Source organism: Bactrocera tryoni, chromosome 3 (assembly GCF_016617805.1).
Source record: "Bactrocera tryoni isolate S06 chromosome 3, CSIRO_BtryS06_freeze2, whole genome shotgun sequence".
In the NCBI taxonomy this organism is placed as follows: domain Eukaryota; kingdom Metazoa; phylum Arthropoda; class Insecta; order Diptera; family Tephritidae; genus Bactrocera; species Bactrocera tryoni.
In genome coordinates, this window is record NC_052501.1 from 35,997,822 (window position 1) to 36,024,809 (window position 26,988).

The 26,988-nt window shown below is 38.4% G+C and overlaps 1 protein-coding gene across 1 annotated transcript in view; it reads right to left on the reverse strand.

The window, feature by feature from the left end:
- The window catches only part of LOC120770115, a 32,366-nt gene that overhangs the window by 100 nt on the left and 5,278 nt on the right, over positions 1–26,988 (reverse strand). The window contains 10 exon segments of the mRNA XM_040097288.1: positions 42–677; positions 987–8,096; positions 8,203–8,428; positions 8,491–10,625; positions 10,627–10,659; positions 10,662–10,759; positions 10,825–11,037; positions 16,088–16,179; positions 16,325–16,809; positions 16,895–17,186. Coding sequence (XP_039953222.1) covers positions 42–677; positions 987–8,096; positions 8,203–8,428; positions 8,491–10,625; positions 10,627–10,659; positions 10,662–10,759; positions 10,825–11,037; positions 16,088–16,179; positions 16,325–16,809; positions 16,895–17,186 — 11,320 coding nt within the window.

A 26,988-nucleotide genomic window follows, 5' to 3' on the forward strand; every position in this document is an offset into this window, starting at 1 on the left:
TGAATAACTGTTGGCTTAGATTTTTCAGAAATTTCTGATACAGGAGCCTTAGCTTCCACTTCTGCTTCAGGTTCGACAGATTGTGGAGCTTGTTCAACTACTTCTTCTAGTTTAACAGATGCGGAGGGTTCATTCAGTTCCATCGCTTTAGGCTCCTTAGAAGATGCCTCAGCTTCAATAACTGTAAGTGCAAGTTCATCTGGAGCTAGTGGTACAGGACCCACTTCTGCTTTTTGTTTAATAGATTTTGCAGTTTCAGTCAGTTCAGTCGCCTCAGACTCCTTAGAAGCTATCTCTTGCCGAGGCTCCTCAGCTTTCACTATTGTATATATAGGCTTTTCAGGAGTAATTAGTGCAGGAGCATTTGTTTCCACTTCTACTTCTGGTTTAATAGACTCTGCAGTCCCAGTCAATTCGGTCACCTCAGGCTCTTTAGAAGCTATCTCTGTTTGTGGTGCTTCAGCCTCTAAAACTATGGATCTCACAAGTTCAGAGGCTTCGGAAGAGTCTATAACTAATGCTACGATTTCAGATTTAAGTGATTTGACTGCACAAGGCTCTTGCATTATTTTCTCATTCTCATCTGGGGAAACCTCCTGTACTTCAACATCTTCGATTTTTGAAACAGGGCTCCCTGCTTCCTTTTGTTTTGACGGAAGATAATCCGCTGTTTGTAACTTAATGCATAGTTCAAGCAGATTATTTGTTAATAAATAAGTGTCCAACAGAATTTTAGGCAATTGTGCAGCTTCTTCCTTATTATTTATGTAATCAACCCCGTTTAATGCAATATTTTTGGCTTTCTTAATATTAAAGTGCTCATCTCCACTTTTTAATTTATGGAGGTCATCTAAGAATGCAACGGTGTCTATTAGAGATTTTTTTAATGTATCAAGCTTCCTTCCGAATTTACTTTTAGATTTCAATTTCATGATTTCTTCAATAGTGATGGTTATACTTTCTATGTACGGATTTAGTGCGCTTACTTTATTTCGTAACTCGAGATTCTCAATTTTAGTAATATTCTCACATATATGTTTTTTATTATCTTTTATGTTTGCATAATATTCTTCAGTCAATTTTCGCGTGGCTTCAGGATTATTAGCAAGCAATTTATCAATGATCTCTTCTAACTGTTTTTCGATTTCGTTCGACGAAAGCGGACCGCCCTCATAAGTGTGGACAATGTGCTCCCTCATTTTAAATATAAGTTTTGAAAAACGTTCATCAGTTGGGTTTTGTAGTGCCTCTTTAATTTCATCTTCGGTGTCTTTCCATTTTTCATTTTCGCCAAGAACCGCTAGGACATTTTTAATTTCTTGTACTACAGAATCTTCGTCACGCTTTGGTTCATCTTCTTTTCTTAAGTCTGCAAGAGTACAAGTGGCCGATTCTTGAGATATGTGTTTTAACCCTTCCAACAATAAAACAAACAACTCTTTCTTCATCTCAAGCTCCTGCAGAATCTCTACAGCATCAGTAATGAGGCCTTCGTCTATAGCTTTGCATAGACGATCTAAGCCTTCTCTTTGTTCTAATAGTGGTGGATTTTGTGTTTTGGTGAATACAGATTCAAATGAGTTTCGGAAATCGAATATAGCCGATTTAAGATTTTGATAAGATCGCGAGCCAGTATCCATATTTGGTGCATTTTGCTTCTTAATAACAGCAACTTCAGAAGAAATTCGCTGGAGCGCACTAGAAGTCGCACATAACTCTTTGTCATTAGGAAATACTTGTGCTATGAAAGATATAATACTACCGATATATGGTAGAGTAGCCTCAGTAATGTCAGAAATCATTGCGCTTCGGAGTCCTTGATGCCCGTTTAATATTTCTAGCAAGACTTTATTGGAATTCTGTATGACTTGACGCATCTCCATGCTCTTCGTAATATCATCTATAGGTGATTTCTTAACAAACGCAATCAAATCTTTCAACTTGAATAGTGGAAGGAAAAGGTGGTCTTCGATTGCACTTGACGGATGTGTTTGTATCAAATTCTTCATCTCACTTAAAGTTATTTCAACAGACCTGAAAACTTCTGTTGTAGCTTTGCTCAACTGTTGTGTATTCAAATTCCTTGTGAGCTCAATTGTGACATCAATGAGTTCCTCAGTTTTTTGTAAGTATGGTTCAGTTGGTAGAGAAGGTTTCTCTGAATCTAATTGTTCGTTCTTCTTAGTGATAGTTGCTGTAGCAGTTTCAGTTTCTTGTGGTGCTTGCTCCGAACTAATAACTGCCGATTCAGAGCTTTGGGTCGATTGTTTGGGTATAATTTTCTCTTCAGCTTCTATTACTACGGTTTGAGTCTGTTCTGCGATTACTGCTTCTTGTTGCTTATACTTCTTGCTTTCCAAACCATCAATAACGGCCTCTTTCATCTCGTCGTCAATAACCTCTGTAGATTCCTTTACCTCGCTTTGTAAAGAAACAGTTTCATTATTTATAACAACCAGTTTAGCTTGTAAGTTTTTCAAGTGAAGTCGAAGGGTATCGACCAATGCACCCTCTTCTGCTGACGGATTTTTGGAATGCATTTTTGGAAGAATTTCAGTTTCCATGCGGACTAATGCATCACGCACTTTTTGAATGTCCAAACTATTTTCTGCGGACAGTCTCACGAATACAGGATTTTTAGATTTTAATCCTACGTCAACGCTTGCTATAAAAGCCTTTCCCGAAGTTAAGCTCAAAGTAAGTGCTTCTAAAAAGGCTTGCTTTCCTTTATCGCTTTTTTCTGCATTAATTTCGTTGACTACGGAGTTTAGTTGCGGCATAAGAGAGTCGAGTTCCTGAATGAGTTCTATTACTCTCAATGTGTTTTCGCTCGTACTGATAAATTCCGTGATAGAAATAACAGAATTTTGCAGTTTAAGAATACTTTTACATTCGTCAAGCTCTATTTTTTCATTAATCTGATCAACTGCTCTAAAGACTGCCATCAAATGTGATTGTAAATTAGCCACAACCATTGTAGACTTCTCGACCTCTATCAACTGGAGTTTATTAATAGCCTTGGTGCTATTTAAAACCAGCTCGAGAGGCTCGATTAGCTTACGCAGTTCTACTAAACTTTCTGATTTGTTACATATTGAGCTAAACTCCAAAATGGCAGACTCCATTTTGGTACACATCTCTTGAGCCAGTTGAATTTCTAAGATTGGCATTGTTTGTAACAAATCGGCAAAAGCTGTTTCAATATGTTCTAGCGATTGTTCCACTCCGGCTTCATAGGTATGGACAAGACAGTCTTTTAATTTAAACATCACTTTGGCGACCTTTGCTTGACTCTCCGCCATATGTTGCTGCTCGGATGCTGTAGAGAGCTCGTTTTGCATGCTTTCTAGTTCATTTCCGAGTTCCATTATCACAGCGAATACTTCGCGCAGTTCTGGAACATTGACTTGTTTCATATCAGTTGCACAAGCTTCGAGTTGCTTAATGCTATTTGAAATGCTTTCTTTAACATCGAGAAACTTCACGTTTTCTTGTGCAACTACAGCTGGCAGCTCAAGTTTCGCTTCTGCAGATTGTGGCTCAATGCAAGACTTTAGTGCGGAGATGTCAGCTTGTGTGGACATATCCACAACGTTCTCCACTCCACTCATGTCGACCTGCTCACAATATTGCAAAAGATGGTATACGACGTCGATCTTTTCTCTCACTACTTTTAAAGGCACGCATTCTTCTAGCGTTGATAGTGGTGTTTCCTCTTGAATTTGTAGTAAAGCTTCTCTTATATCCAAAACAGGTTTTGCGAATCTTTTCAACATTTCGACGTTTTCCTGTTTAGAAATGCTATCCGCTTGAGACAATTGCACCTGCTCCACATTGAATAATGACAGATTTTGCAACTCTTGTATGGGCTGGATAAACTGTTTAAGTTGTACGAGTGACTCGTCCTCTGCTAAAGACTGCAGTGTCTCCAGTGCATGACTCTCTTTGATGGATAAGACAAACGGTTGAATATCCTGCAAGACTTGAGCGCTGGTTAATGGCATGCTTATTGTTGGCAAACTTAAAACTTGCTCTAGCTCCTCATTTTGGAAAATTTTAATGCATTCACGAACATCGTGCAGAGGTTGCGCCAAAGTTTTTAGATCGGATATTTCAGTTTCGCTCAAATCTTGCAGATAACTCTGAGCAATACATTCTTCGACTTGCACTACACATGCTTCCAAATTACACACAGCATCTGCAAACGTTTTGCAATCACTAGCTTCGGAGAAGGATAGGAGAGGTGGCTCAATGACAGAAGGGTGACCAACATCAGCAAAACATTCATGAATTTTTTCCAATTTCAATAAACTTGCCTTAACCTGTTCTGTAGATTCCAGTTCTTGGAAGTCAACCTGAACCTCGGAGCCATATTTTAACACTGAGACGATATTACTTTTGAGTTGTGACAACAAGACATCGACCTTACCTACATCAGCTGACGATGATGGAATATGCTCATCGTGAGAGCGCAACGGAGAGCCAAGTAATGACTCGATTGCCGAAACGTCTTCCAAAGTGGAAACATCCTCATCCGCGGGTAATGAACTTTCGCGTTGCTGCAATTCAGCATATAGCTTTTCTTCCTCAGAAAGTGTTTTCGATATAAGAGACGTTTCGGATAATATCTTTTGTTTATCATCGCCATGAATATCCTGCGAAACAATAGGTAAAGTCTTGAGTTTAGCGAAACTGTCTTGAAGAGATTTCAGATGCACTCCGAGGACGTCGACTAGCGCGCTATCCTCCGGGGTTGGAATTTGTAACTCCATCTTTGGTATAATTTCGTTTTCTATACGCAAAAGAGCTGCTTCTACACTGCGTATGTCCATTTCATTGTCCTCCGCTAATTTATAATAGAGTGGATTATTGGCATTTAAGCCTTCCTCAATGCTTTGTAGAAAGGCTTTCCCTGATGAAACGCGTTGAGTGAGTGCTTCAAGTAGCTCTTGTTTGTTTTTCTGCTCTTTAGCTAATGCAATACTGTCGTAAATAGAACTAAGATTCGGCGTCAAACTGTCGATTTCCTGAAGGAGCTCAATTGTGCGAAGTTGTTCACTGGCGTCCACTATGAATTCATGTGTGGCAAGCACAGCGTCTTGTGCCCTTAAAGCAGCTTCACGCTCTTGCCCGCTTAATGAGTCACCGACTTCGTTTAGCACTCTAAATGCTGACATTAAATGCGTTTGCAGATGGGCCACAATCAATGAGGATTTCTCGATATCAATAGATTTCAACTCACTTATTGATTTTACAGTCTTCAAAATATTATTAATAGGGTCCACTAACTTTTGTAAATCAGTTGGAGCATCTGGGCGTAAGCATGTGGTTTTAAATGCGCACAGAGATGTATCAATTTTTGTAAACATCTCTTGTGCCAGATGTATTTCCAAAGTCGGCAGTGCTTGTAAGATATCTTCGAACGTTTTTTCAATCTCGTCCAAAGACTTTCCTACATCCGTTTCATAGGTATGCACCAGGCATTCCTTTAGTTTAAACATAGTTTTAGCCACTCTTTGATTGACTTTAACGGTATTTTGCTGTGTTGTTGGTTTGGACAACTCATTTTGCATATTTTCCAATTCATTTTTAAGTTCCTTCATAACTTCACCAATATCTTGCAATTCGGGCTCTTTATTTGTGTCAGTCGAAGTCAAGCAAACTTGGATCTGTTTGATGCCACCCGCAATACATTCCTTGACGTCCAGATACTTTACACTTTCTTCTGCAACTTTCGCTGCTTGTTCCAATCCGATCTCAACAGACTTCAGCTCTGCACAAGACTTCAATGCGGAGACGTCGGCCTGTGTGGACATATCAGTTATATTTTCCAATGCATTAAGACTAGCACGTTCACAGTATTCTAGGAGGTTATATATGGCATCGGCTTTTTGTCTAACCACATCCAATGCTGGACATTCTTCGATTGGGGATTGTGGGGTTTCAGCTTGTACATGCAGTAAGGCTTCCCTGATATCCAAAATAGGCTTGGCGCACTTCTCCAGTACTGCAATACTCACCTCAGATGGGAAATCTTCTATTTGAGACAAATGCACTTGATGAATTGTCGAAAGCACTGCATTTTCCAATTCTTGTATGGGTTGTATAAACTGTTGCAACTGTGCTAAAGACTCATCTGCAGCCAATGACTGTAGAGTCTCAAGTGCATTACTCTCTTTTATAGAAAGCACAAAGGGACATATGTCTTGTAAAACCTGAGCACTTGTCATCGATAAGCTCGCTGTTGGCAAACTAATCACTTGCTCCAATTCTTCATTATGAAATACTTTTATACACTCTTTAAGATCTTGTAAGGGTAGAGCCAATGTTTTCAAATCAGAGACAGAGTTTTCACTAAGCTCTTGCAAATCATGTTGGGCAAGACACTCCTCGACTTGCACCACACATGTTTCCAAATGGCACACAGCTTCGGCGAAAGTTTTACGATTACTAATGTCAGCGTGTGTGTGCAAAGTTTCCACAATGATGGGTTGATGTACATCTGCAATACATTCATTGACGTCTTCTAATTTTGACAAACATGCTTTAACCTTTTGCGCAGATTCTAGTTGCAAGGAGGCAACGTCTACTTCGGCGCAGTGCGCTAATACTGATGCAATGCTATTTTTGAGTTGAGACAATAATGTGTTTACTTTGGTCTTATTCGCCTCGAACGCTTTAAGGTGATCGGTTCCCTCTCCCGCAGCAGAGTCCTGACTGTCTGCTGGCAAAGATTCAGCGACAGATTTCATAGCGGATATGTCTTCTAGCGTCGAGCCTTCATCCTCAATCTTTGCTACTGGTTCAACTTTTGGTGGAGCCGTTATTTTTTCTTTGTCTATTTCGGTTTTTGTGTCTAATTTAGGTTTCTTTGCAGCATTATTATCAACATCTGGTTCTGCTTTCTTCTTCTCACCGACTGCTGTTTGGGTGACTGCAGTTATTGCTCGTGGTAAATTAGTAATAGACTGAAGAACAGGCACCATTTCAATCACGGACTGTACAATTGGCAGTGCTTTTAATTTAATGTGGTGCTCATTTAGGTCTGGTATATTCTCAACGACGTCTTTTATTTCTTGCAAAACTGCGCTCAGACTTTCACTTTGTGGTACCGATTGGATTTTTGGTACTTTCTCTGGTGTAAGTGAATTGCGTAATACCTCAGCAACCGTCTGCAGCGGTTTAGCAATATCAGTCAGAACTTTTGTGGCAGCTTCATTTTCTTCCCTTGTGCTCTGTGACTCCTTCAATACCTCCACATCTGCCACTAAGCCAGTGAGGCTTTGATCTAATTGAGATAAAACCTTTTGGGTTTGAGTGTCTAAGCCCGGTGTCGCTTCGATCTCTGTAAGTGTGTGTAGAAGCTCTTGTATGTTTTGTCCTGCTTCGTCTTGAGCTATTTTCATTTCCATTGCTTCACGCATGTAGATGAACGATTTTTCTTGCTCAGCTGCAAGTTTCTCGTCAAGCTCTACTTCGTGTTGCAGCGTTTTGAACTCGTGTTCTTCAATATCAATTTCCACATTTCTAATTAATTGCTGCATTTTCTCCAGGACATCTACATTTTTAACATTCTGCTTCGTCCCTGACATATGCATAATCTCTTTACCCAAATTGACACGATCACTTAAACTGTGCAAAGGATCAATAAAGTCAGTTAACGAGCCCGAAATTGATTTGCTTTCAATTTGACGTATGCAGTAATTAAGCTCGTCAATTGGACGCTTCAAGTTTTCTAAGAGCGTCACATGGTATTTGGTAATATTATCGTCGAGTACATTGCCAATTAACGAAGACATTTCTTCCTTCAAACTAAACAAGCCCTTTTGTACATTAGGGGACAAACGTGCTGAAAGTCTCTCGATATTCGTCTCAAAGTGCAGTACCGACTGCGCAATAGTTTGAAGGAGCTTTTGAGTGTCCGCTGAGTCGAGCGCTGCTTCTTCATTGAAATGACCACGTTCCACATCCTGAGTAAGCTGTGCTAACCCATTTTGTATTTCCTGCAGTGGCGGTACCATTGATTCCACAGTGCTAACAGTCAACATACCAGCTTGCACATTGTCAGACGACTGACTTAGTATAACCTCCAAGCCCTTATTGAGTTCGAATAGGCGAGGTCACAATATCCAATATAGCATTATTAACCTTTCTTTTTGTTCACCTGTAGACTGTGTAGCGGACAGTTCGGTCTTTCGTTACTATTGTCTCCAATACCGATTGTAGTTCCTTTTGATTGGTTCTACGATATTTTCCAACACCTTTTACAGCACCTTTCTGTAAATTTGTTCCTCGTTCTCTTTCAAGACTCATCAACTCATTCTCCATTTTTTCTAAAGCGGCTTGTAAATTTACAACGGGTAGACAAATGAGCTTCAATGCATCAGCCTCGTTGGGCAATTTCGCGTCCGAAATAGTCGCAAAGAGACTGGTTCAACTGCACGGCATAGCTTGTAATTTGGCCACCGTTTCTGAAAGGTGCTTAGCTGCCTCAATTCCTGCGCTTCTTGTAGTAGAGCTTGTGACTTAATAGTGCCTTGTGTTATTTCGAGACCCTGTTTAATGTCATCTGCCGTTAAATCAATATGTGCACGTAAACTAGTTGATTCGAAGCACTTGGCTATGTTCTGCACTTCCCGCAAAGCCTTAATTAGCTGATCGCCTACGCTGTCTATGATGCAGACGCTGGTGCGTTGTATAAGTGTGACACCAGTTTCATCAATTTCGACGCACTTCTCAATTACTTGAAGACTTCTATGCAGCTTTCGTATATCCTCTTCCATCGTTTGAAAGAGCGCATCAAGTGCGGTTTCTCCGGAATATACTCTTAATTTGCTTTGAACTTGTTTTATTGGATCAACAATATTGCGAATAATAGCGATACTCTGCTCAGCAGAAGCTGGAGTCATCATCATGGTCGCCTGCTCGACGACTTCATTCTCAACCACGGTCAAGTGATGCTCAATTGTTTTCAAAAGTTTGGCCAGTGGCAAAAGAGCACTTAAATTTTGTTCAATCTCCTCTGCACTGGAAATGATTTTTACTGGTTTTAGAGTGATCAAACCATCGCCAACTGCCCCGGAGATGTCTTGCATTTTTGCATCATCTTCGTTTGTTTTTGATGAATCACTGTCAGTTTGTTTCTTGCCCTTTTTACGTTTTGGTGGTTGTATATTTTCCTCGACCTGCGCGGCATCAGGTCCCATAGCGGAATCGACGCGTGATGACATTTGTGTGGCGCTAGCAAACGTTTGCAAATCAGAAGTGTCTTCATCGCCAGCTTGGCTATCAGATGCTTTGGACAAACTGTAAAATTCTTCTGTGGTTTCTGTGGGTCGTGATTTCTTACGTTTGCGTATGGGTGCAGTCAGAGAGAGTTCTTCCTCCATTTTCTCGAAACTGCGTTGGGTATATTTTTCAGCCTCACGATCGACTTCATCCTCATGTCCGGAAGATCCATGCACTGTTATCTCCGTTATGGAAATATCATCCAAACCTGCCTCGGTGCGCATATCCTCCTCATGGGAAAAGTATTCTGGTGAAATATCAATGACCACAGCCTCCATTAGAAGTTTACCCGACTGCGAAGTCTCTTTGACAAAACGCAACGGTGGCAATTCCACTACATTGTGTTCGGTAACATGCTCTGAGATTTGATCGGCATACATTTCAACAATCTTTAATGCTTCCTCTTCAGTTAAATCGGGTGTCTCATACAGAGACACCGAAACCTCTTTACCATCAAATGAAAAAGATACCTCACCCTTTGAGTCAATTGTTATGTCACCAACAGGAGTTTCATACAGTTGAGACGTATGCTCTTCTTGTATAGTGGATAAAGAGAAGTTACGCTGCAACTCGTTTTCTTGAGCTTTCTCTTCCTTTTGAGTTTTATAGGCCTCCTCGAAGCCAAGCAATGACGCTGAACTTGCCACAATGCCCATACAGTTTCTTGCCTCACAGGTGTACGTTCCTAAACAACAAGTTCCGTCTTGTCCAGATATAATACGATGTATATCTCCAGGTTTTAGCTCAACACCATCCTTGTACCACTTTAGCACTGGCTGTGGCACTCCAATTACTTTGCACTCCAAATTGACAGCGCCTTCCTCCGTGAGCACTGCTCTAAGGCATTCCAGAAAACGTGGTTTCTTGTAATGACGCGGTATCTGTAGTTTTAAGTAACTAGATGTTAAACTAGTGCCAAAGTCATTCACAGCAACACACTTCCATTCCGCTTGATCGACAAATTCTACAGATCTTATGTCTAAGTGCCAATTTTCGTGTTCACCACGATAATGATTATACCGTTCGCTATTCTCGATCGGCAGTTCATCGCGGAACCATGATAGTACTGGATCTGGTGTAGCCTTAACATTTACTGTAAACTGGAAACTTTCATTGATCTTAGCTTCTTGGCTCTTCAGGCCAACAACAAATTTCGGTGGCTGATTTTGGTTTGCAAACAGCAGCCGTTCCTCGTCGTTAAGTTGGTTTTGTATATCCTCAACGGTGAGTACAGCAACACTGCTGCTCTCACCCATACAGTTTTTAGCCACACAGCAGTAAGTACCGAGCGAGTTGGTACCAGTTAGTTGATAAACGTCACCGGGCTTCAGTTCTCTGACCATCCTTAAACCATTTGAGTATGGGCGTGGCGTGAAGCCCACTACTTTGCATTCGAATGAAACCAGGCCTTCTTCGGTAAGTACAGCACGCAAACTCTCCATGAAACGTGGTTTCCGATAATTTTTCGGAACTATTCACATAAAAATAAAAATATATATATTTTATTTTATGACTTATTAGCACACTTATACTCACTGTCCATTGTGACGTTACATGTTGAAATGCCCATACAACCTTCATAGCTTGTGACTACACATTTCCATTCACCTTCGTCACAACTCTCAGAGGGTTTGATTTCGATCATATAGACTCCTAATCCGTCTTCGATTAATTTGTATCTTTCGCCAGACTCGATACGACCATTCTTGTTATACCATACCACTGTTTTGGGCCACGGTGGCACCACAACTGGAAAGTTTAACAATACAGTTAAAAATAGTGCAATATATGATCTTTACTGTAGAAGTAGTAGTAAACTTTCCGAAACTCAGCACTTATAAATAGCCCTGCTCCAACGGAGTAATTGATAATGCGATAAACGTAAAGTTATTTGCAGAATCTTACGAATCATCTCAAAAATTGGACTTTTCATAGTTCAGCGCTTTACTTCAAAAGTCATATCTCACAAGCCGTTGGACAAAACGCAGACTTCTACATGAAATATAAAATTAAAGTGAAATCTCCCCACTGGAATATGGAAGGCATGTAAAAGGGAGCAATCGTAACAACCGATGTTGTTACTAGTAAAACTATGAACTAAAGTCACAGGGAAGCATTTCCTTCAGCTTAGGTGAGATTTAAGGTTAAAAAAGTAGTCGGCAATTGCACTAATTTGCACCTCAGGAATGTATTTGATTCTGCCGAATTCAAATTTATAGCGGGATCTCCCGGTGGGGACAGGTTATGTGAAAATTGAACCAGATGAATTGCATTTGATAAATCAATTGTAAATTTAATAACTGTAGTCAAGTTTAAAAAATTTAATAAAGTTATCAGTCGGATCACGTACCAAGTGTAAAAGAATTGATAGAACATATTTAGAAGTTTGGAGAACGTAATGTGGAAGAATTTTTAATACTGAGATATTTACTAAAAAGGGTTAACAATTTGACCTAAATTTGAGCGCTATACCCAAGCAATCCAATAACTCAGAGTTATATAGTTTATTCCTTAAAAGAATATATAGAAGATAAATAATATTATCCAAGCGGTTCTCCGAGAAGCTAATGGTATTAACTACCTCACTCAATTTCATTTTAAGGTTTATGACGAAATTCACACACTGTAACCTTTTTCCTTTATAAACAGAAATGAAAATGTCTTAACCAAAGCTTTCGTTACAATACAAACAATTAGGTAGGTAACAGGGAGGTGGGGTTGATGTCTGACGACGCGCCTAGGTCCTTATATGGCTCATTATGAAACCATGGGGACTAAAATATTTTCACTCTGGAAGGAAAGGCAATATTGAGATCAAATTTAAGTTCAATTCTATAGGATTACGAAAATCCTTGGTATTTGTCGAAACGGGAACTTACTATGCCAAATTCTCGGTCCCTTCTATGCTTTATTTGTCTAACAACTAAATTTACAGCGACCTATAACTTTTGAAAAATAGTCAGGTTCTAGTGTACGTCAATGATATTGATATGAATGGCCTCAACAACCGCGCCGCTATATCTGCTTTCTCCTGACTGGAAAAGAAAGCGAAGGGTATGGGTCTGATTGTGTGCAAAACGAAATATCTCCTGTCATCAAACAAACAGTCATCGCATTCACAACATGACTCGCACGTCACTATTGACATTGAACAATATCAACCTTGAAATCCAAACAGAATCACTCTTGGTAACAGGTGCTACTTTAGACTGAGTAGGCATTTGGAAAGTAAAGTCCTCTCCCGACGAACAATGACCAAATCCTTAAAGTCAGGGTGACGAGTAGAGCTGAAATCCGGATGTCTGTCTGTCCGTCCGTCCGTCCGTGCAAGCTGTAACTTGAGTAAAAATTAGATATCATGATGAAATTTTCATGAGAAATACGTGTATTCTTGGCTCCATAAGAAGGTTAAGTTCGAAGATGGGCAAAATCGGCCCACTGCCACGCCCACAAAATTTCGAAAACCGAAATCCTATAAAGTGTCATAACTAAGCCATAAATAATTAGTTTTTTTGGAAAAGTGGGCGTGGCCCTGCTTCCTACTAAGTTTTTTGTACATATCTCAGAAACTACTACAGCTATGTCAACCAAACTCTACAGAGTCGTTTACTTCAGGCATTTCCATATACAGTTCAAAAATGGAAGAATTCAAATGAAAACCACGCCTACCTTCCAAACAAAGGTTATGTTGAAAATCACTAAAAGTGCGTTAACCGACTAACAAAAAACGTCAGAAACACTAAATTTTACGGAAGAAATGGCAGAAGGAAGCTGCACCCAGGCTTTTTTTTAAATTTGAAAATGGGCGTGGCGTCGCCCATTTATGGACCAAAAACCATATCTCAGGAACTACTAGACCGATTTCAATGCAATTCGGTACATAATATTTTCTTAACACACTGATGACATGTACGAAATATGAGTGAAATCGGTTCACAACCACACCTTCTTCCAATATAACGCTATTTTGAATTCCATTTGATGCCTTCTCATGTACATATGTATATATTATACATTATATTAGGAACTAATGATGATAGCGGAATAAAACTTTACACAAATACGGTATTTGAAAAATATGTAAATGACGGATAAAGAAATCTCGATTATCACTTTATCATGCGAGAGTATAAAATGTTCGGTGACACCCGAACTTAGCCCTTCCTTACTTTTTTTCATTGCGATAACTCAAATATTGGCCGATATATCCAGCATAAAGTCACAGGGGACTTTGAAAATCTTTATATTAGATATGTATATGGAGTTTCAGTGAAGTCATAGACCGATTCAACCCAGTTTTGATACACAGAATTACTATTATCAGGAAAGGATTATGTCTGAATTTCAATTATAAATCTCACACATTGACCGGTATTGCGGGTCAAAAGTCAACTATTGATACTGGGGTCCACATATTCGGTACCTAGGGACTTGAGCAGTTTTGGTTCGATTTGGGCAATTATTGGTCTTAAAGTGGCATACATTAAACGAATTATTATTGCATAGTTTTATCCGGTTATACATACGAGTATTAGTTACTTCTTTATTTACTGGAAAGTGAAAGAACCAAATGGAGTTTTAAATTGTGTCATATGGAAAGTAGGCGTGGTTTTAGTCGAAATCGATTGATCGGGTCCCGAGATATGTGATTTCACCAAAAAGTGGGCGGTGCCATGCCCCTCGTCGAAGTTTTGTAAATTTTGTTGTATGGAGAGTGAGCGAAGTTATTACCCAATTTCATCTAATTTTATACTGTCGGTAGCAGTTCTTATAATATTTGACCCGGGTAAATTTTCTTAAAATATAAAAAAATATTATATATATACATATATAATATTTATTTGATTTTTCCAAATTAAAATCACGAAAATACTTAAATAATTAACTATTTTGCACTACTTTTTATAATAGTTTTTTTAATATTCATGACCCCTATTACGATTTCCAACCTAACTGGGTTTGGGAAAAGTTTTGAAATTCAATATCAACTGAACCAGTCAAAAAAAAATCGATTCTAGTGTTGTTATTTTTAGTATAACGGCTTTTAACTCCGCGTTAGTGGAGTTGACTAGAGTATAAAAAATTTCAACTACTACGAAGAAGTTGCAGTTGATCATTGCTGCGTTTATTAAAAAATGTTGAAACCAGTTATTTTGTATAACTTCACAGAAAGGCACAAAAATTTGTTGAGCTTCTGGAGCAAAATCCCAAAGCTGATCGAGGCAAATATAACATTAGCGGACTGTTGGAAATGTTTCGAACATAAGGAGTTGCTACAATTTATAATCTCTAAGAATATACTTCTTGGGTAAAATTAAATTTTTGAAACGTTTTGCTCCTCTTCAGTCACGATGTTCATAATAGATATTTAAAACGTTTTTAACAACCCTAGGTATGGTAGCGCCAGCCCAAAGTTAAAATTATTAATAAAGGATTCTTGATAACTACCAACAGCAAGGAAACGGAGAGTTTGGAGTAATGTTTCTTTAAATGAAACAAAACGAGTAAATCTGAAACAAACCTGAAAGCCATTTAGTGGTCAGCAATACTTTAGCTTACTTGATTTTAGGCAATTCAAATGGATTTATCTGACAGGCTTTTTCTTATGCGCAGAAAATCAGTTTCAGCCCCAACAGTTTAGTCATCGTGATACAAATCAAAACTTATGTCCATTTTAATAATTATTCAGCTTCTCGAGAACAATAACAAAATTGAACTCTTTTTATTTCTCGTTTAAAACCTTTCAGCTATTTTATTAACTGTCGAATCTTAATTTTTTAGGTTAGTCGTAGACTTCGACTGAAAATTGTTGAAATTCTTAATACCACAAAAGAGTTGAATTGATCTGAAGTTGAATTGCTTCAATACCTAAACTTTGGAATACAATTTTTTTTTTTTTATAAAAAGGTCTTAAACATAATAACAAATTATAAATTTTGTTGTTAAGGCAAAATAAGCTTAGAAGTGGCGCAGAATTTCGCATTTGCCTAGGGCGGTAAATTGCCTCGGCCGTCACTTATAATAATAAGGTTCGTTTGTAGACGAATTTGCATATAACAAAATCTAAAAATGTTTGCATATAAAATGATGAGTACTTCGGACTGAAATCGGCCGTGTGAACAACACTTTTGCGATCTCAAGAGTGTATTTGCTCCCGCACACCAAAATACCCACTTACAGTCGGATATTTATATGTATGTCTCGTAAATAGGTGTTTATTTATCTTAATTTGATTTCCTCGCCTTGTTCGTTTGATATGCGTTTGTTTTGATCGCGGCATTCGGTGTTGCAACACATGTAATTTGCACAGACACACAAGAGCAGCAATCGGCACGATCGACACGCAAAGTGGCTGACCTACCGCAACACACCGAAGAATCCAAGCATTTAATCGAGTTCAAGTTTGAACATTTCAATGTTTCCGCGAAGGCGCGAGGGGTTGCTTGCTTTGTGCAGACCACAATACTCTTACATAGTTTATGTGCATATGTATGTATACAAATTCTCTTCAATCGTATTTAAAAGTAGAAACGTCAGCGCTATTATAGCCATCTGTTAGTGTGGATGCCAGCGGTGACTGCGCCGTTCGCGCTTGACCGCTTAACAGCATGTCTCGTGTGCGAATGGTGCAATGGTGACGCAATTTACAGAAAAAGTCTTTCTGTTTTTGTCCACCTCGTTAGTGTTTGTTATACTTATGTTCGATTGTGATATTTGGCAAGTTGCCCAAACACCGCCGACAGCACCGCGTGCCCGGCTATCACCAGTGTTACTACTACTACTACTAAATCACACCTACCTTGGCATCCCAGAATTATTGGCTCCCCGATGCGAACACTCATGTCGCGCAACTCATTCGTAAATATCGGCGGAGGTGTATTGTTGGGGATGCTATGATCAGATGAGATGTCGAGCAGGTAAACGTCGATTGTGTAAAAGAGGAATTGAGACAATTATTGTAGTATTAGTGTGGAGTAATTTGGTTGGAGAGAGAAAAGAGATATATCTCTCTCTGCTGAGAAGTAATTACTCTCACCTGTCAGCTGGTTTGAGCGATCCCTCCCTACTGCCACGTCCGACTACATGCACCTTCGAACTGGAATATGATTTGCCCATACAGTTGACAGCCTCGCAAGTATATGTGCCCAGTGAAGTGGGGTCATCCAGATTGGCGGTCAGCGCGAATACATCACCAGCCTTGATTTCTTTGGAATCCTTAAACCAACGCAACTGCGGTGTGGGTACACCAATCACCTTGCATTCGAGCGAAACCGTGCCTTGTTGGGTGAGCACAGCACGTAGTTCCTCAATGAACTCGGGTGCCTTGTAAGCTTTGGGCACAAGTACATTCAGATGTGCAATGCATGAATTGCGGCCACCCGAGTTTTCAGCTAACACCATCCACTGTCCGCCATCTTCCAATATAACAGGACTCACTTCCAAATAGTGGAAGTTGCCCTCGTTTACTTCATTTATTCGATCGTTTTCACATATTCGTCGATCATTTCGGTACCAAGTGAGCTATTACGTGGATATATGCATTTAGATATATGTACATACTGCATTTGGTTTTGATATTAAATCTAAATGTAAGAAAGCGTCTTACCTTAACATCAGTGGAACTACGTATCTCGACTAACAATCGAGTGCGAGTTCCCACTTTCACCGACAGATCAACCAGTCGTCGTAGAAATACGGGTGGATCCTCACCCGTCGATCTGTCCTCGACAATGAGCTCCACATCTTTGCGAATTACATCATTACCTTTCGTTCGTGCTATCAATGTATAATGACCGGCGTCCTCCCGTTGCACGTGCTCCACAGCCAATTGTACAGCGGTGCTGGTCTGTGTTATTCGCAAGCGGTCGGAATTCGCAATTGGCAATTCTCCACGGCTCCTGCAGAGAAAACAGATGAACGATGAGTTAGCAAATCAAAAAATTTCTATCAAAGTTTATGGCAAAAATGTAATCCAATATTTTTAACGGAACTAAATAAGCATGAGGAGCTGATATCAGAGCATCAACTAAACATAAGTGTTTAATCCTTGATTTCCTGTCAATTTTCGAGTTTATTTGTGAAAAAACTGATGATTCATACTTTTGGCTTAATACAAATAAATATATACACACATGTTCAATAAAAAAAAAAATTATAAATAAAATGTCTGCTTTGTCTTTCTTTTACAGCAACTAGGTTCTTTCAATGCTGCAAGATCGGACTGAAATACATTTTAGATTAAGACAGAAGTGAAACTGCGATTTCTTTGGTATGAGCATTTAAATAAATTTTGGTCGATCAGTTTGAATGACAGCTATATGCCAATTTAACCCGATCTGAACAATTGGTTCGGTGATCTGAACCATTTTTTCAAAAACTTTCGCGTTGTCTTCGATCTTGTCACATAAAAAAGTATCCATACAAGGTCTTCATTTTAAACGATCACTTCTTAGGGCAGCTAAATTCTATAGCGGCCCCTTAACTGAACAGCTGCTTGAAAAGAATGTGTGAAAATTTTCAGATCGATATTTAAAGAGCGAGAACATATATATACCTACATATATATATTTATTTAATAGGGTTCCCACGTTTCCTTCTGGCTGTTACAAACTTCATGGCAAAATTTTATACCATGTTCAGGTTGTAAAAATGGTGTGTAGGAATTCGAAGAAACAAATTGTTGCGTCTTATTATCTTATGTATGTATTGTTTATTATAGGTCGTAGACTCGGTTAGTTTCATTAATAAAGTTTGTTTGCCTGAAATATTTATAATAATATCAACCTTATTAACTCAAATGAGATGTAGTATATGTGATGTACCAGCTGTTTCGTTAATTATTGATTTGTTTTTCGGGACATAGAGTTAAGAAGGTGAAAATATATGTATATAAAACATGTCGGGGGGCAAATACTGGAGGAATATTTGTTTTTTATTTTTTAATACGAAACAGGCTCCTGGATGCTGGTTTGAACGCTCGACGACCCGACAAAAAAAAACAACTTTTGACTAAGGAAATGCGTCAATAATGCCTCAGGTGGGCTATAAAGCACCAAAGCTGAACTGATGTCGGTTTGCAGAAAGTAATCTTCTCTTCCAAGTTCAACATGTTATGTAGCGACGGGATGTCGTACGTAAGGAGAAACAAGAAAAAACGTTAACTTCGGCGGTGAAGATACCACGTCAAATGCAAAAGTTTTCCATACCAGCACTAGATTCCGATCGTTTAGTTTGTATGGTAGCTATATGCTATAGTTAACCGATCTGAACAATTTCTTCGGAGATTACACTGTTGCCTTATAAAATAATCTATACCAAATTTCGTGAAGATTCATTGTCAAAAGTGAAAATTTTCCATACAAGAACTTGATTCCGATCGTTCAGTTAATATGGCAGCTATATGTTAAAGTGGTCCGATATCGACAGTTCCGACAAATGAGCAGCTTCTTGAAGAGAAAATGACGTTTGCAAAATTTCAAAACGATATCTTAAAAACTGAGGCACCGTAAATTGTAATTTTTTGATTGAATCATGAAATACATAGGATAGGGTTATTTATGGAATAATACATCGGGCAAATGGTCCCCGGGCTTTCCATACACATAAGCTTAAATGTGGCTGAATTTCATTGATGTAATGTTGAAGAACCCCCAGAGGTGATCTAGTAACCCATGCCCAGAACATTCTAAAACTATGGAGGGAACACTTCTCCAGCCTGCTAAATGGCAGTGATAAGCATAACGCCAAGAGAAGGCGAACCCGAGGATGAGGATTCTCCAATCAATGACGATGGAGCAAACCTTCTAATGCCCGACCAAGAAGAAGTTCGAAAAGCAATTACCCGTCTGAAGAACAACAAAGCGGGGGGGCCCGATGGATTCCCAACTTATTCAAACACGGCCGCGAAGAACTGATAAGTAGCATGCATCAGCTTTTTTGTAGAATATGGTCGGACGGAAGCATGCCCAACGTTTGGAATTTAAGTGTGCTCTGCCCAATCCACAAAAAGGGAGACCCCACAATCTGCGTCAACTACCGTGGGATAAGCTTCCTCAACATCGCGTATGAGGTACTATCGAGCGTATTGTGTGAAAGACTGATTGGACCTTATCAGTGTGGCTTGGGCCTGGAAAATCAACAACCGGTCAGATATTCACAATGCGCCAAATCTTGGAAAAGACCCGCGAAAAGAGAATCGACATGCACCACCTTTTCGTCTATTTCAAAGCTGCTTTTGACATCACGAAAAGGAGCTACTTTATGCCGCGATATCTGAATTTGGTATCCCCTCAAAACTAATTCGGCTGTGTAAACTAACGTTGAGCAATACCAAAAGTTTCGCAGGATCGAGAAGGACCTCTCCGAATCGTCCGATACGGAACGTGCGACTTTTTCAATCTACTACTGGAGAAAATAATTCGAGCTGCAAAACTTAATGGAGCAGGTACAATCTTCTATAAGAGTGTACAGCTTCTGGCGTATGCCGATGATATTGATATCATTGGCCTCAACAACCACGCCGTTAGCTCTGCTTTCTTCAGAATGGATAGGGAAGCAAAGCAAATGGGTCTGGCTATAAACGGCAAGTTTAAGGGCAAGTCGAAATATCTCCGGTCATCAAACAAACAGTCGTCGCACTAGCGATTAGGCACCCACGTCACTGTTGACAGTCATAACTTCGAAGTTGAAGACAATTTCGTCTATCTTGCAACCAGCATTAACAGCAACAACAATGTTAGCCTCGAAATCCAACCCAGAATAACAACAAACAAAAACCAAACCATTATTTTCGTCCTGCTATATGATGCAGAGGTATGGACGATAACAACATCTGATGTGTCGACGTTATGAGTTTTCGAGAGGAGGGTTCTGCGAAAGATTTTGCGCGTTGGCCACGTCGAATATCGCATACGATGGAAAAATGAGGTGTATGAGATATACGACAACATTGACATAGTTCAGCGAATTAAGAGACAACGGCTGCGCTGTCGTAAGTATGGACGAACACACTCCAGCTCTGAAAGTATTCGATGCAATACCCGCCGGGGAAGCAGAGGAAGAGGAAGACCTCCACTCCGTTGGAAGGACCAGGTGGCGAAGGACTTGGCTTCGCTTAGAATCGCGTAAGCGGTGTCTACGCCAGTAAAGAAGAAGAAGAAGTTGAATAAAAATAAAATCCTGTGTTCAAGACTTGTAAATATCATTAAGATCGGTTGACTAATTCTGCAAATCTTGACAACCACCTTCGAAAATACAATTAAGAGAAAAAACGCGTTTAGCTGTGTCTCAAAACTATTACTCAAATCAACATGAGAATTAAGACAATATTCTAGAAATGATGGTTATTTTAGAATTACATAAGGCAATAAAAAGGAATGTATTTTTTTGAAGTCATAAAAGCCAAGAGGCTGGTAACAAACATAATCCCGATGTATGGTTGCATCACATTACGTTAACCTCTTTATCAAAATTTTCATTTGAATTGGAAAAAAATCGATCCATTTCTGAAAAATGTATGTCTTCCGGCAAACTCAAGCGAAAACGGTCGTGGTCGAACGTGACTGACCGTCAGGAATATTTTACTTTTTGTTCGGTGAAATTGGCGGGTGCTGTCTTAAACTCTTAATTCGGACCTAGACCTACCTGGCCTAGATGCGCCCAAATTTGATCAATATATGAGGTATTGTGTTTCATGAGAGCAACGACAATGTCTGTATGAGAGTGGCAATATGAAATTACCTTTACAATGGCAACAAGTTTGAGCTGCAAAATGATCGATAGTTAGGCCACTCGATAGCTTGGATAATTTAAAAAGATACCATCGATATCATTGTTTTTACCTTTGAATCTACTTTTCGTTGATTTCAATTAATAGACCTTGGCTTTGCGCACTTTATTTTTTTTAAATTATCTTTGGAAAACACATAAAAATTAATACAGTTACACATAATAATTTTCATGTTACTACATAAGCTTCGCTGAGAGCTAACGAGTTATAAAAATTAAACTTTTTTTATACATTTGCTAATGTAATAATATATACTAAAAATACGTCTCGGCAGAGTATAAAGAACTCAATAATTCAGTTGTTTGTGTTTAAAAATAGCAATTTCTTGATGTTTTTAGCATTTATAGCTGTTCTGTTAGCAAAAAAGTCTGGCTAAACATTTTCTCCGACTCTGTAAAATTAAAACTAATTAATGTGATATTCGTTTATATGCTCTGTAGTCAAACTTAACCTCTGGGTATATCATGCATAATAATGAGAATTTCGATCACAACAGAATACTAACATATTAGTTTCTATTTCATAATTTTATTCTCCAAAATTGGTAGTATTAATTAAAATGAAGGTTACTTTACAATTTTTATTTTTCCATGGCTTTTAATTATTATTAAAATATTAAATGGCGTCAAAAATTCTGAATTGCGGCTGTATGATTGAATAGCTGTGCAGAATACACATGCATATGTATGTATTGTTTCAGTAAACAAAATATACTCGTATCAACAACATTATCTTAGTACAAAGGAAATGTATCAAAAAGTTGATATATGTAAACGAACTATCCAATATAATAAGTAATCACATTAGTTAGTACAAGTATAAATAGCCGTGAGATCTATGTAACAAGTTAGTCTTAAGAATATCAATAAAGAGTGCGCATTTCGGTGCAATTTAAATTTTAAAAGTATAATTTAAGTGACTCACATCGTGTAAACGACATTAACTCGCGCAACCAAGCAAGAATGAAAAGATGATTTTGAGGCAACCATCCCTGCAAGCCATCTCTTGATCCCGTTAATTAACCAACTCGGTTATCAGAGAAAAAGTTTCTTAAAGTCCAATTATATGAAAATAGTAAACATGAATTCACTATATTTGATTAAATTGTAGGTTTTGTTTAGCATAGTAAAATTATCCAAATTAGATGAAACCTTTTTGACGCATTGGAGCTTTGAGTTGCGCGGTAGGTAAGAGTTAGTTACCGCGTTAATTCCATCAATATATTGGAGTTTCCGTAGTCGTGACTTGCTCGGATGTTATCAAAAATTAGACTTTATATTTGATACGAGTATTACCAGATTATATCATTATGTATTTATTGTTTATTAAGCGAAATTTTGCAATTTTTTCAAAACTGTTGTTAAGACTAGTTAGCATACTACTTGTATAAAGCATCGGTAGTCGAATTAAATTATGAATGGGAAACGAAAACAAAACTATTCATCTAATTTAGACAAATTTAACTATGCTAAACAAAACCTACAATTTAATCAAATATATTGATTTTATTTTTACACTTCTATATATAAATCAATATCAGTCGTTTTTGTCACCAAAAAACAGTATAAGTACTTAATGTAATGCCTAATTTCGCTACTTATATAAAGTATGTGGACGAAAAAAACTGGTCACATAGAAATCCGCACAGCTTAGAAATTTCTAACGGTAAAATCAAAATTCAAATTTACACGCAAAGTTTACTACATTATCTACATAATTGCATTATATTTTTTACAAAAATATGGTTAGTGTAAAATTTGTCAGCAATGAATATACACGTTCGCGAATCGGTTTCGCGCAAAAAGCTGGAAAATTCAGGCATGTCTCACAGCGACATCGCCAAAAAATTAAAAATTGCAAAATCTTCGGTATCTTTCGTACTTAAGAGATACAGTGACTTCTTACCATTGAATAGAAAGGCTTGTAGTGGTAGAAAACAAGGATTTGAATCTCCACTTACAGCAGTGGTTATGTTGACCCATTTGAAACGAAATCCCGAACTTTCAGTACGAGATGTCGCCAAAAAAGTGCAAATGTTACTTTCATATGTACAGAAAGTACGCAAATGAAATGAACTACGTTCCTACAAAGTAAATGCAGCACCAAACCGCAAATGACAACCAACATGTTTTGGCAAAACGACGTGCTCGAAAATTATATGAAAAGTTCATGCCTAATTTTAACTGCGTTGTAATGGACGATGAATCCTATGTAAAAGCGGACTTTAAACAAATTCGCGGATGACAATTTTACACAACAAACAAAAGGAGAAATTTTCTGATAAATCTTATTTTATATACATATGTATAACAAGTACGGAAGGGCTAAGTTCGGGTGTCACCGAACATTTTATACTCTCGCATGATAAAGTGATAATCGAGATTTCATTATCCGTCATTTACTCATTTTTCAAATACCGTATTTATGTAAAGTTTTATTCCGCTATCATCATTGGTTCCTAATGTATATACTCGTATTATACAGAGAAGGCATCAGATGGAATTCAAAATAGCGTTATATTGGAAGAAGGCGTGGTTGTGAACCGATTTCACCCATATTTCGTACATGTCATCAGTGCGTTAAGAAAATATTATGTACCGAATTTCATTGAAATCGGTAAAGTAGTTTCTGAGATATGGTTTTTGGTCCATAAGTGATCGATGCCACGCCCATTTTCAATTTTTAAAAAAAGCCTTGGTGCAGCTTCCTTCTGCAATTTCTTCCGTAAAATTTAGTGTTTCTGACGCTTTTTGTTAGCCGGTTAACGCACTTTTATTGATTTTCAGCATAACCTTTGTATGGGAGGTGGGCGTAGTTATTATCCGATTTCTTCCATTTTTGAACAGTATATGGAAATGCCTGAAGGAAACGACTCTATAGAGTTTGGTTGACATAGCTATAGTAGTTTCCGAGATATGTACAAAAAAATTAGTAGGGGCGGGGCCACACCCACTTTCCCATCATGATATCTAAATTTTTACTCACGTTACAGCTTGCACGGACGGACGGACGGACGGACAGACAGACATCCGGATTTCAACTCTACTCGTCACCCTGATCACTTTGGTATATATAACCCTATAACTGACTACTTTGGTTTTAGGACTTACAAACAACCGTTATGTGAACAAAACTATAATACTCTCCTTAGCAACTTTGTTGCGAGAGTATGAAAATGAATCGCAAAATGTGTTGCTTATGTAATAGGCGCATAACTCAACAACGCCTGGACCAATTTTGCCAGTTCTTTTTTTTTAAATGTTCGTTGAGGTTCAAGGATGATTTTTACGGCAAGAAAAAATTTGAATAATTGCCGGAAAACCCCTTAAAGCAGCTCTTTTCTTTTTCCCATCCAAACGAATGAATGTTTGTTTGTTAGTTACGCTAAGAGAACGGCTGCACCAATCTTGATGAAATTTGCAGAGGTTGTTCGCTGTGGATCGGGAAAGGTTTGGAAATAAAAATACCTTATGCTTTTCATGAGGAAAAGTCGGATAATTGGTATATTCCAAAAAGTAGCTTTTTTCCATACAATTTTTTTCAATTTTTGTTTGTTTTGTTTTTCAATGTTTTGATTTGTAAATTATTTGAATCGTTCAATTTCGGTCGCATGCTTTTTTGTTCCGGCTATTCAAAAGAAAAATTATTGAAAATTATTCTGTGAAAACTTTATGTGTGTTTCACATAAAGTGATCAATTACAGATTGAAATTTTTTACGTTCGTGCGAACATCGGTCGGCGTTCTTTTTGCCATCAACGTATGACAGCCCATACTCGGAAACTCAAACTAGAAATGATGGATATCCACTCTATCCGCGTAGCTCACCAGACGATAATGGCAGAACATTCAGCATTCAATTTAGAATAGTGAATATCGAAGTTGACAACACACGGATAATCGATAAAATACGTTTGTAATTACGTCACCAAAAGAAGCAACATGGCGGTTATTGGTCTTGAACGATACAGTCGATACGTGAACTGCAATAAAGCGCTTTGTAAGGAGTTTACTTTTGCAATTTATGAACGTTTTCCGACTGTTGTGCGTCTCGCAGTTAATTTGGTTATGGTCAAAGAGTGTATTTCAACCCAGAGAATACAGTGGAAAACCACCAGCAACAAAATTAACATTGAGGAGTTTTTTCTCAACTTGCGTCTGTGATCCATTTGCGAGAACATTGCTCTATTCGGAAATACCTTGATATTATACATGGAATGCATCGTCGAAGAAATAGTTGCGCAGAAAGCAAGGCCAAGTAGATTGACATCCGGATGTGTTTTCAACTAATGCATTAGGACGAATTTACACAATCCACTCGAAAAAATCACGATTGCTTCGAACTTCGGGTGTTATTGATTAATGTACGCGGTTCAACTTAATTTGAGTCATTACGTAGTGTGAATGGTATGGTGTGTGCAACTTTCTAAAAAGCATGCCAGCAATTACAATTGCTAGAACATGAAAATCACTGGAATCAAACGATGGACGATACGATAGCTACTTCGATTGCAAATGAAGTTCGCATACTTTTCGCGATGATCATTTCGACATAACAACAAGTAAGGAAGGGCTAAGTTCGGGTGTCACCGAACATTTTATACTCTCGCATGATAAAGTGATAATCGAGATTTCAATATACATACGTCATTTTCAAATACCGTATTTTTGTAAAGTTTTATTCCGCTATCATCATTGGTTCCTAATGTATATACTCGTATTATACAGAAAAGGCATCAGATGGATCTCAAAATAGCGTTATATGGGAAGAAGGCGCGGTTGTGAACCGATTTCACCCATATTTCGTACATGTCATCAGGGTGTTAAGGAAATATTATATACCGAATTTCATTGAAATCGGTCTAGTAGTTCCTGAGATATGATTTTTGGTCCATAAGTGGGCGAGGCCACGCCCATTTTCAATTTTTAAAAAAAGTCTGGGTGCAGCTTCCTTCTGCAATTAGTTCCGTAAAATTTAGTGTTTCTGACGTTTTTTGTTAGTCGGTTAACGCACTTTTAGTGATTTTCAACATAACCTTTGTATGGGAGGTGGGCGTGGTTATTATCCGATTTCTTCCATTTTTGAACTGTATATGGAAATGCCTGAAGAAAACGACTGTGTAGAGTTTGGTTGACATAGCTATAGTAGTTTCCGAGATATGTACAAAAAACTTAGTAGGGGGCGGGGCCACGCCCACTTTTCCAAAAAAATTACGTCCAAATATGCCCCTCCCTAATGCGATCCTTTGTGCCAAATTTCATTTTAATATCTTTATTTATGGCTTAGTTATGACACTTTATAGGTTTTCGGTTTCCGCCATTTTGTGGGCGTGGCAGTGGGCCGATTTTGCCCATCTTCGAACTTAACCTTCTTATGAAGCCAAGGAATACGTGTACCAAGTTTCATCATGATATCTCAATTTTTACTCAAGTTACAGCTTGCACGGACGGACGAACGGACAGACGGACGGACAGACGGACGGACGGACAGACAGACATCCGGATTTCGACTCTACTCGTCGCCCTGATCACTTTGGTATATATAACCCTATATCTGACTCTTTTAGTTTTAGGACTTACAAACAACCGTTATGTGAACAAAACTATAATACTCTCCTTAGCAACATTGTTGCGAGAGTATAAAAATGACATTGCCGAAGACATTTTACATCGTATTCGCTAAGAATTGGAAAAGGGTCAATTTCGGTTGATACTTCCGGTGGTTTGATATCAATTCCATATGCCGTTTATCAATTCACGAAAGATAAACTCATCACGATTGTTCGGACACTGGCCAAATTATCGTAACTACGATTCCTTAAGTGCACGCGCAATGTTAGCTGCCAAAAATTCCGATGTTAATGACTTAAACTAGAAGATTCAAAGTCAAATTCCGGGAGACTTGCGCTCATAC